This window comes from Labeo rohita, chromosome 20 (assembly GCF_022985175.1).
Source record: "Labeo rohita strain BAU-BD-2019 chromosome 20, IGBB_LRoh.1.0, whole genome shotgun sequence".
Lineage (NCBI taxonomy): Eukaryota > Metazoa > Chordata > Actinopteri > Cypriniformes > Cyprinidae > Labeo > Labeo rohita.
This window is the reverse complement of record NC_066888.1, coordinates 29,970,724-29,982,201: the sequence shown is the minus strand read 5'-3', so window position 1 is coordinate 29,982,201 and position 11,478 is coordinate 29,970,724. Positions and strand designations below refer to the sequence as shown.

Genomic DNA, 11,478 nt, shown 5'->3' with positions numbered 1-11,478 from the left:
TAACATGCTGTTAACATGTTTTAGCATGTTAACTTATTTCTTGTATTTTTATAGGCTATTTATATTTTTATATATTTTTATATTACAATGTTGTTAGCATGATTAGCATGTTGTTATCATAATTTTCAAGTTACTAGAATGTTGTTAGCATGATTAGCAAGTTATTAGCAAGTTATTAGCATGATGTTAGCATGATTCACATGTTATTAGCATGTTGCTAGCATGTTTCTAACATGATTAACAAGTTACTAACATGTTGTTAGCATGTTTCTAGTATGATTAGCATGTAACTAGCACGTTACTAACATGATTACCAAGTTACTAGCATGTTGTTAGCATGATTAGCATGTTACTAGCACATTATTAGCATTTTTCTATCATGATTAGCATGTTACTAGCATTTTGCTAGCATGATTAGCATGTTACTAGCATGTTGCTAACATGATTAGCAAGTTACTAGCATGTTGCAAGCTGATTAGCATGTTAGCATGTTTTTAACATGATTAACATGTTACTAGCATTTTGTCAGCATGTTTCTAACATAATTAGCATGTTGTTAACATGATTAACATGTTATTAGCACGTTGTTAGCATGTTTCTATTATGATTAGCAAGTTATTAGCATGTTGTTAGCATGATTAGCATGTTACTAGAATTTTGTTAGCATGTTTCTAACATGATTAGCATGTTACTAACATGTTGCTAGCATGATTAGCAAATTACTAGCATGTTTCTAACATGGCTAACATGTTACTAGCTTGTTGTTAACATCTTTCTAGCATGATTGGCATTTCGCTAGCATGTTTCTGACATGATTAACAAGTTATTAGCATGATGTTAGCATGATTCACATGTTACTAGCATGTTGCTAGCATGTTTCTAACATGATTACCAAGTTACTAGCATGTTGTTAGCATGATTAGCATGTTACTAGCACGTTGTTAGCATTTTTCTATCATGATTAGCATGTTACTAGCATGTTGCTAACATGATTAACAAGTTACTAGCATGCTGCAAGCTGATTAGCATGTTGTTAGCATGATTAACAAATTACTAGCATGTTGCTTACATGATTTAGATAGCTAGATAGATTAGAAATATTAGAAATATAAGAGTGGAAGCTTAAATGAGTCTAAATTGATTAGAAATAGTACATAGAAGGGAAGCTTGATTGAGCCTCAAGGGATTCTGGGAGTTTAGATTTGAATTTTGTCAGTTGGAGTTTGAATAGTGTTGCTTATTTGAACATTCCTTCAATGTAAGTCTATGAGATTTTTGGTGGTTTTGATAGTCTGGTTCATGAAAACTGTAAGCCGAATCAGTTAGAAAAGATACAGCACACCGAGTCAGACCAGTCTGAAGGTCTGGGTCAAGTTTGGTGGTTCTAGCTTGAAAGCTCTAGTAGGAGATAGATACCGAAATTTGGCTCAGATGAAGAAGAATAATAATAATCTTAAATAGTAGATCAGTAAGTTGGCTTTCTCAAACCAACTTAAATATATAATTTCTCTACTATTAATTAATATGACCAAATACGTATATCCCTACCGCTCAAAAATAATAATTTTGGTAGCATTTATATTCATTTTAGTAGCATTTTTGGTCTAAACGTCCAGTATTTTCGACTGTTAACGTCAGATATCCTCTAACCGTCCATCCCGGTCAAGCTAACAAAGATAAAATATAAATATCTCTACTATAAATTAATATGACCACATCATTACATTCCTACCTTTGTGAGCGGTGTTTATTTGTTTCGTCGCCGAGGAGAGAAGTCTGTCGGGGTTGAAGTGATGTAAGAAACAGACTAAGTTCTTCCTTCATTTTGAGACGCGAACGGTATTTCTTCTTTCTTGCTAACGCGTATATTCGCGGGCTTTATAAATAGCCGCGAATCCACACAGATTTACCGCCGCCAACTGGACTGTTGAAAAATAATTATTAAAATTGTTTGAATAATGTTTTAAAACTAACTACGGAGGCTCTAAGAGGACAAGAACATAGAAAAATAGTACAAAAAAATTAAAGCTATTTTTTCCAGCACGTTGTACCCTTAGTGGCTCCATATTTAATATGTAATAATATGTATTATATATTTATTTGTAAATAACACCTATTAAGTACCTATATACTCTGTATATCAGCACATACATACTATAGTATGAACATACAAATGAATACATCCTTCACTCTTTCAAAGAGTTTTCATTTACATATAGCGAAATACAGGATGGTGTGAGAATTAAATCCTTTCAGATAATATTCAGGGGTTACAAGTTTATTATAGCAGAATTATATGCAAATAAACTACTATGCTATACAATACAACAAACAATAACTGTGCAAAAGTCAGTGTCTCCAGCTCAACCTGGAGATAATCAGAGGCACGGTTAAAACAAAAACAACAATCAGAAATGTTATTATAGGGGAAGTGATGTTGCGTGTAGCTGAAAAATGCCAATAAATATGCTACTGTTAAATTCTTTCAAAAAAAATAGTGAGCAAATCTCATCTTTACAGGGATTTCACATAGTTAGCCTTTTTTTGAATCACATAAATAAACAAATTATGTACAGGCCAAGTTAGAAAAAAAATCTGTTTTTTAATTCACCAGTGATAAAGCACGAAATTGAGGTTTTGTAAATAATGCACTACATTAAGTGAGTGTATGCGACATTTTTTTGTGATCCTGAATGGTTTAGGTCAAAATATTACACTGGCGAAGTTTCACTTGTGGAACCTCTTGCTGGAGTCTTTGGCGTGGTCGAGGAGCAGCTGGCAGGGAGTGAACTGATTACCATAAGCTTCCTCAAAGCGCTTCATTTTCTGGACAAGTTTGTCAGCTCCGTATGAATCAACGAAACGGAACGGGCCTGAAATGTGGGAAAAATTGGGTTGTCAAAGATTACTTTGCAAATCCTTAATCATCCTCAGGCACAATGCGGTGTGCCTCAGGGCTAAGTGCTGGGCCCGCATCAGTTACGACCAATCATTTTAATTGCAAGGTGTGTAATGTGCGCGTTACCTCCCAAACATGGCGGGAAGCCAAGTCCAAACACGGCCCCGATGTCTCCCTGCACGGGGTCGGGCAGAATGCCTTCTTGTAGACACAGTACGGCCTCGTTGACAAATCGGGACACGAGTCTGTACTGAATATCCTCATCGGCGGAGCTAGAGAGACAAATATGGTTTTCGTCTGAGGATAAATCAAGCTTTGAGATGCTTGTTAATCATGAAAACCAACTTACACAGCAGGGGGTGCTGTTAGCTTGAAACTCTTGAGAATATCTTCAGCTCCCGAGTTCACCTTCTTTTCTTTCGACTTCGCTCCGTACACGTAACAACCCTTTCCAGACTTGCGTCCTGAAGTGCACATAAACAATCAATGACTTCAAATGTGACAAACAGTTCTGTAGTTTTTTCTTATAGTGATTGTACAATTTCTGTAAGACCGAACTGACAGTTTATAAAGATAAAGCTGTATGTGGTTAAACAGATGCACCTTTGAACCCTTTCTGGACCATCATCTTCAAGACCTCAACATTTCCTCCTCCGAATCGCGTTCCAAAAGCCTTGCCAAGATCCTCTGCAACATGAGCCGCCACGTCAATACCGACCTCGTCAGCAAGTGTCGCCGCACCGACAGGAAACCCGAATCCTGTTGTCAGGGAATCCAGTTTCTTGGGCCCAACTCCTTCCTTTAGCCAAAGTGATGAGACAGAAAGATTAGAATTGGCTCATACACAACCAAAAACATTAACATTTTGAAATATTTTTACTATTTAAATAACTATTTTCTATTGGAATATATATATATATATATATATATATATATATTTAATATAATATAATATAATATAATATATAATAATTAATATATGTAATTAATAAATAAGCTGAATTTTTAGCATCATTACCACAGTCTTCAGTGTCCTTCAATGTCATGATCCCTCAGAATTCATTCTAATATTTTGATATGCTACTCAAAAAACATTTATTATTATTATTATTATTGTTGAAAACAGCTGAGTATAATTTTTTAAGGTTTCTTTGATGAATAGAAAGTTTAGAATAGCATTTATCTAAAATATAAATCTTTTGTAACATTATAAATGTCTTTATCATCAATTGATCACTTTAAAACATCCTTGCTAAATAGAAGTATTAATTTCTATAATTTAACATATTAATTTAAATTAAAAACTATAGCGTATAATGTTACAAAAGCATTTTATTTCAGTTAAATGCTGATATTTTGCTCTTTCTATTCAGAAAAAAATACTCATAATAATAATAATAATAATAATAATAATAATAATATTTTTTTTGAACAGCAAATCAGCATATTAGAATTACTTCTGAAGGATCATGTGACTGGAGTAATGATGCTGAAAATTTAGCTTTGATCACATTTTATATAATTTTGATATATATAGGTAATGTTTTTTAAAGAAGTTTCCTCTTATAATATTTTTGTTTTTCCATGTTTGAATAAATAAGTTTTCCCACACTAAATATCCACCAAATAATAAAAAAAGTAACCCTTTTCCAGACTGAAATCTAACTACTAAAAATAACAGTTGTAAAAGATTTATGACAGAAAATTATATATATATATATATATATATATATATACACACACACACACACACACACACACATATATATAAAAATTTTATTAAAATATTTACATTAAAAAAATTAAATATATTTAAAAGGTTTGAACTTAAAGAAAAAAAGAATCAAGCCTAAAATAAATTAAACATTCTTCAAATAAATGTATACTGAATGTACCTACAAAAAATAAATAAATAAATAAATAATTTATAGCTGTAAATAATGTATAGCTGTATAATGTTACTAAAGAATCTAGAAAAAAAATGCACTCAATTGTTTTAAATATTGATTCAGCTTTGATCACAGGAATAAACTACATTTTTAAATATATTCAAATAGACAGCAGTTATTTTAAATAGAAAAAAATATTTCATAATATTACTGCTAAGATCATTTTTACCTGCAGCACTCGAACGGCCTCGGCTAACATGGGTGCTAGACAACGAGTGGTGTAAAACCCTGGACCATCCTGATTAAAAACACACATACAATATAATCACTCACTGATGCACAGAAAATGTTGAAAATGTACAAGTAGAATGTGTTCGTACCCCTACGACTATGATGACCTTTCCCTGTTTAAGCCCAACAGCCACGGCAGATGCTGTCGTGTCTTTAGAGGTTTTATTTGTGGTGATGATCTCCAGCAGTTGCATTTTATCCACCGGAGAGAAATAGTGCATCCCGATCACCTACATAACACAACATAAAGACTTTCACAATCAGTACTGATTAATAACAATCAAACCCTTTAAAAACACACATACGCACCTTTTCAGGTCTCTTACTGGCTGCTGCGATGTCTTTGATCGGCAGAGCGGATGTGTTGGTGGCAAAGATACAGTGAGGAGGAATCACCTGCACACAGGACAGGTATGATCAGTGGTGTATATATTGAGAGAGTTGCTGTATATTACACTAAACAAATACACACACAACACACAGTGTTGAACTTACAGCCTCAACCTCCTTCACCACTTTATGTTTGATTGACAGGTCTTCAAACACAGCTTCAATGACCATGTCAGCGCTCTCAAAGCCACGGTAGTCCAGCTGACCTGACAGCAACGACATAATTCTATCTCTCTCGAATGTCGTCAGACTCTTCTTTTTGGTTTTGTCGTTAAGGCTGAGAATGAAACAGTGGTTTAAGTTTAAACATTTAAAATATATACTATTTCAAATATATTAAAAATGCAAAAATATTTTTGATTTTCCATGATTAAATAACTAACAGTTTTAAAGTACTTACTTAAAATAAATAACAAATAAATACATAAAATAAGTTTTAAATGATTTTGAAGTCTAAAAATATCCTAATATAACCATATAGGGGTTTTAAATATTTATAAGGTAAAAATATCCATAAGGTTTTATTAAAATATATTTATATAAACAAAAAAATAAATACATGTAAAAAGTTTGAACTTGAAAATAAATAAATAAATAAGCCCAAAATAAATTAAACATTCTTTAAAAAAATATTTTTAGCGAATGGACTCACAAAGAAACATTTCTAGCCAAAATATCTACAAAAAAAAGAAAAAAAAAAAGTTTCTTAAAGAAGACTCTTATGCTCAAAGAATATCTTTAATTGTTTAATTAAAATATTTACATAAAAAAAAAAAATTAAAATGTTTGAACCTAGTTAAAAAGAACAGCATTTATTTAAAATAGTGAATAAATGTATTTTATATAAATGCTGTTCTTTTAAACATTTTATTCATTAAAGAATCCTGAAAAAGTATCACAGGTTCCAAAAAAAAAAATAAATAAATAAAGCAGCACTGTTTCTAACTTTGATAATAATCAGAAATGTTTCTTGTGCAGCAAAAAAAGCATATTAGAATGATTTCTGAAGGATCATGTGACACTGAAAACTGGAGTAATGATGCTGAAAATTGAGTTTTGCATCACAGGAATAAATTATATTTTAAAGAGTATTAAAATAAAAAACAACTATTTTAAATTGCAAAAATATTTCACAATATTTTTTTTTTTTTTTGTATTTTTAATCAAATAAACACAGCCTTGATGAGCAGAAAAGACTTCTTTAAAAAACAATAAAAATCTTACTGATACCAAACGTTTGAATGGCAGTGTATATTCACAACAGACATTTCCATGGTTTTCCCAGGACTGGAAATCACAATTAAAAACCCCTGATATTTCCAGGCTTGCCTGACTGTTGAAAAACGTATCTTAACAGGAGACCTTCAAAAGTTGCATATTTTTAGACTTGTACGTATTTGTGTATTTGGATTTTAACAGAGCAACAGAATCATTTCTAGACAGAGAGAGATCACAGGGCTGACATCTGGTGGCTCTCAGCTCTAATTGTTCCTTTCTAATGCCCTGGAGTGCAGCGCCCTCTGCTGTCCCACACTGTAACCTACAGCTGGCTTTAGAAAACTGCTGTGCATTTCTATCATGTTGACATATATCTGTGCGTGTGCTACACTAACCCCTTGTACACCTGTTGTTGACCTCTGGCAAGTCCTTCCTCTGTCGTGTCTTTTAAGATGGTGGCCACACCCTTGTCTATCGTTACCTGGGCGATACCTGCTCCCATAAGTCCCGCCCCCAGGACAGCCAGCTTCCTTAAAAAAACAAAACAAAACAGCGAAAGCACAATCAGTTACATTCACATCTTGATGACAACATATCACTCAGCCGCTCCTACCAGACTTACTTCACTTCTCTCTCTGGCTGCCCAAAGTGATTCTTTTTGCAGGCCACCTGACCATGATAAAGGCCAATCAGAGCTCTGGACTCTGATGTCATCCCCAGCTTGCCAAAGTTCTAGAAAACCAATGAGAGGTCAGATTTTATATGCCCGTTTTATATGCCGTTCATTGAACATTCAGAAAAAATAATAAAAAAAAAAGTGCATGTTTTTTTGTTTTTTTTGTTTCATATTTGATACATCAGGCTTTCAGGGCACATATAGTATGATACAGTGAGAATATGTAGCTTTTTTATTGTTAATTTTAGTCAAAGGATCAAACAAAAATGTGCAAATTGCTGCAGATGCTGATATTTATATGACCAGAAAGTAAGTTGAAATTATGATGCATGAAGTGAAACTGATGATCAGTGTTGGGGAAAGTTACTTTTAAAGTAATGCATTACGATTTCACGTTAAAAAGTAAGTAATTACGTTACTTAGTTACTTTTTATGTGAAGTAATGTGTTACGTTACTATTCCGTTACTTTAAATCTGGACAGGGCTTGCTTCTTTGTTTTTAATATAAAACAATTCTAATGTAAAAGCCCTTTTACACCAAGTGAAATGAACTCACCTCAGGCTGAAAGAAAAGTGCATTTATGCAGGAGATCAAAAAATTAAAAAATATTAGTTTATCTAAAGTAATTTTTGCTTATTAGTACAGTTGAATTGCATCATCGAAGGTCAGCAGCAAAGACACTGGTTAATAAAATGGGATTAAATACATAAAGGATATTTGTTTTATTTGACATATTTAATTATTGCAGGGTTGCTTCATATTCTGAGTTTGCATTTCACTATTTTTATTCATTTTGAGAAATACTGAATCTGTTTTTTGTAAGTGAGATGAATTAAAGCATGTTCACATTTAGTCTAGAATACAGTTATATCATGTTTACTCCCAATTTCCTGAGAGGAGACTTGTCAATCAATAAATGGGTAAAAAGTAACGAAGATATTTTCTTAGAAATTCAAAAGTAATGCTTTACTAGTTACTTGAAAAAAATAATATTATTACGTAACTCGCGTTACTTGTAATTTACGTTACCCACAACACTGCTGATGATACTAACCTGAGATTCAGTCAGATATCCGTCAGCGTTTCCTTTTTCAATGCCCGTCTGAATACACTAAAAAGACACAAAAACATGTGAGCTCATGAGGTTATGAGCTTACGTGTGTCTGTTTGTGTGTGCGTTTACCTCTATAATCTTCAGTGGTGCAGGATAAAGGCCTTTAGTCTGTTTCATGACTTTACCATTGACAGTTTTGTAGATCTGTTTCCTGACCGGTGGCAGACCCATTACAAAATCCTGCACCTCTGGAAAAACAGATTTTAAAACAATACAAGCCTTTAATAAACAGACAAGTCTACAGTCTGTCTTATCTCGACACTAATGTGTTTGTCTTACTCTGCATGAGTCCTTTCTTTTTTTCCACCGTGACTTTTTTACCAGCCAGACCTTTGGCAAAATCAACAGCCACTTCCTCCAGATACTCGATGGTCCTCTCTTCTGGGCTCTTCAGTCCTGGACCTTATTGCACAAAACACAGACACGTATTACTTATAGAGGTCCAAATATGTAGAATATTTCATCTTTCCTTCCCTGTAGTAAAGGCACTAAAATGTATTTGAAATACATTTATTTTATGCTAAGTATATTACACATGCATTTACATTGTTACATGCTTAATAAAACTACTTTTTTCCTAATTGGGAACAACAAATTTTGTGCTTAATGCACTTTAATTGTGCGTTAAGTAGTGCTGAGGTCCAACTAAATATATACTTAAGTACATTATACTTAAGTACATTTTAAGTACCTTAAATATCTTGCATTTAAAGACTGATATCATAAAGAGATCATACAATCTTTATTAAGAGTGATATTAAAACACATTTTATGCATAATATTAAGAAATGTGCATTGCGCGATAAATAAATACTCTAAATAAAGTCATTATAATTTTATATCAGTAAGCCTTAAGTGATATATCAATAAATATGTTACTGGATTTAAGGTATACTTAGTATGAAATAAATGTATTTTAAAGTCCACTTAAATTCTAGTCAAGCTCTTTCGTGTTAAAAACTGTTTTTATGATAATGACAACTTTTTTTATTAATCAGGCTGTTGTTACTGAACCTTTAAGGCTTGTACATGTAAATGTTATAATTGCTTATTGCTTAACAACTAATTGCTTATAATCTTATTTGCATGCTCTTTTTTTTAATGTGCATGCTAACTGAGTAGCAATGCCTTTGCCAAGCTGTTTATGCAATTTGGTCTTAATAAATGATCTAGAGCAGTGCTATTTTAGTATTATTTATATACTATTTTAGTATTTATTTTTTATTTTAAATTTGCTTTTATTTTTATATTTTTAACTGCAACAATTTTATTAGTATTTTTTTTTTTTTTTTGTCATTTCTATTAGTGTTTTTTTTTTTTTTTTTAAATATTACCATTTAGTGTTAATATACATGTTATTTCAATTTTAGTCTTATTTACTTTAGTACTTCAACTTATTTATTTCAGTTCTAATTTCCATTTATTTTTATAATATTAATACATTTATTTTATTTTATTTTAGATAGGGAGTTTTTGCACCATGAACTATGAGTAGATACTATTTTATACTTTTATACTTTTATACTTTTCTATTTTTAAAAAGCAGAACAAATCCTGTTTTCTATTATAACAGCTTCTTCAATATAGTTACATGATTATTTGATTAATTATAATAATTGATCAAATCACCCAGGGGATCCACCAAATGATGTACAAGGCCCATTTTTTTGGCTTTGTCTGCCCGTATGTTCCTGCCGGTCAGCATCATATCAAACGCAGCGGGGAGGCCAACCTAAGACACACAAACATCATACTGATGAAAAATACTGTTGTCTATCATTCAGAGTTAGGGAGCAACTACATATCCCTGACCTCAGAGTGGTTAGAGAAAGGAAAAGCCTCACCATTTTGGGCAGCCTCTGAGTCCCTCCGGCCCCCGGCAGCAGTCCCAGCATCACCTCTGGGGTGCCCAGAACTGTCTTCTTACTCTTAGTGGCAATGCGGTACTGACATGCAATGGCAAACTGAAAGAATGGGAGAAATGAGAAACAAGGGTGAATTTAAAGGGTTTGTTGTCTAATATAATATTACAGTCTGCGTGCATCATATTGCACACTTAGGGAACACATATTCACTATTAAGAGTTTCCCCTTAATAAACTCCTAATTACTGCCTATTGATAATAAGGTAGTTGTTGTAGTAGTTATGCTTAGGTATTAGGTACAGTTAGGGGATCTTGAACATGGTCATGCAGAATAAGGCACTTACAAAGTTTTTTAAATAAGTAAATAATTCTATAGTAATAATTCTATAAGTAAATAGAAATAAAATGTATAGAATAAATAGCCAATCTGCAAGTAATATGCATACTATTAAGCAACTAGTTAATAGTCAGAATGTGTTCCCTAATCTAAAGTGTTATCTTTAAGATAAACATAAAGCAAGTAAGTGGGACAAAGCAGTGAGTTAAAGTTAATTTTTTATTATTATTATTTATGCAATTTTAATATTATTTACAGTACATTATTATAATATTTATTAATATTTTAAATTAGCTTTTATTTTTAAAATGTTCAGGTTTAATTTTAATTTTGTTTTAATATGTTTCTTTTTTTAATCATTTTTCTGGGCTATTTCTGTTTAGCTTTGTTTTTATTTCATTTTGAGTTGTAATAATTTTATTAAGGTTTTCATCTAATATGTTATTGTTTTTATTTTATTTTATTATTTTTTATCATTTATAGAATTTTTATTTTATATTTTACTATTATTTATATTATCATTACAATATTTACTAATATTGTGAATTAGCTTTTATTTTTAAATTCAGTTTTAATTTTAGTTTATATCTTAGTAATTTTGGGGGGGGGAGGCGGGTTGGGGCTTTGGATATTTCTATTTAGCACTGTTTCTATTTAAATTTTAATTGTAGTAATTTTAGTACTTTAACCTAAACTTATTTCAGCTATTTACCCAGGAAACACTTCTAATTTTATTTAAGTTTTTTTAAATCTAATATGGTATTATTTATATTTTATTTTGTTATTATTTTTATTATGT

At 31.7% G+C, this 11,478-nt stretch overlaps 1 protein-coding gene across 1 annotated transcript in view; it reads right to left on the bottom strand.

The window, feature by feature from the left end:
• Positions 1-2,257: 2,257 nt before the first annotated feature.
• hadhaa (hydroxyacyl-CoA dehydrogenase trifunctional multienzyme complex subunit alpha a) overlaps positions 2,258-11,478 on the bottom strand; it is a 14,115-nt gene continuing 4,894 nt past the window's right edge. The window contains exons 6-20 of the mRNA XM_051138643.1: positions 10,323-10,442; positions 10,108-10,210; positions 8,758-8,880; positions 8,548-8,666; positions 8,419-8,475; positions 7,310-7,419; positions 7,083-7,217; positions 5,575-5,746; positions 5,389-5,475; positions 5,169-5,309; positions 5,018-5,086; positions 3,503-3,698; positions 3,249-3,363; positions 3,026-3,171; positions 2,258-2,873 (exon numbers count right to left, since the gene is read on the bottom strand). Coding sequence (XP_050994600.1) covers positions 2,728-2,873; positions 3,026-3,171; positions 3,249-3,363; positions 3,503-3,698; positions 5,018-5,086; positions 5,169-5,309; positions 5,389-5,475; positions 5,575-5,746; positions 7,083-7,217; positions 7,310-7,419; positions 8,419-8,475; positions 8,548-8,666; positions 8,758-8,880; positions 10,108-10,210; positions 10,323-10,442 — 1,839 coding nt within the window. The 3' untranslated portion in view covers positions 2,258-2,727. The remainder of the gene's footprint in view (positions 2,874-3,025; positions 3,172-3,248; positions 3,364-3,502; positions 3,699-5,017; positions 5,087-5,168; positions 5,310-5,388; positions 5,476-5,574; positions 5,747-7,082; positions 7,218-7,309; positions 7,420-8,418; positions 8,476-8,547; positions 8,667-8,757; positions 8,881-10,107; positions 10,211-10,322; positions 10,443-11,478) is intronic.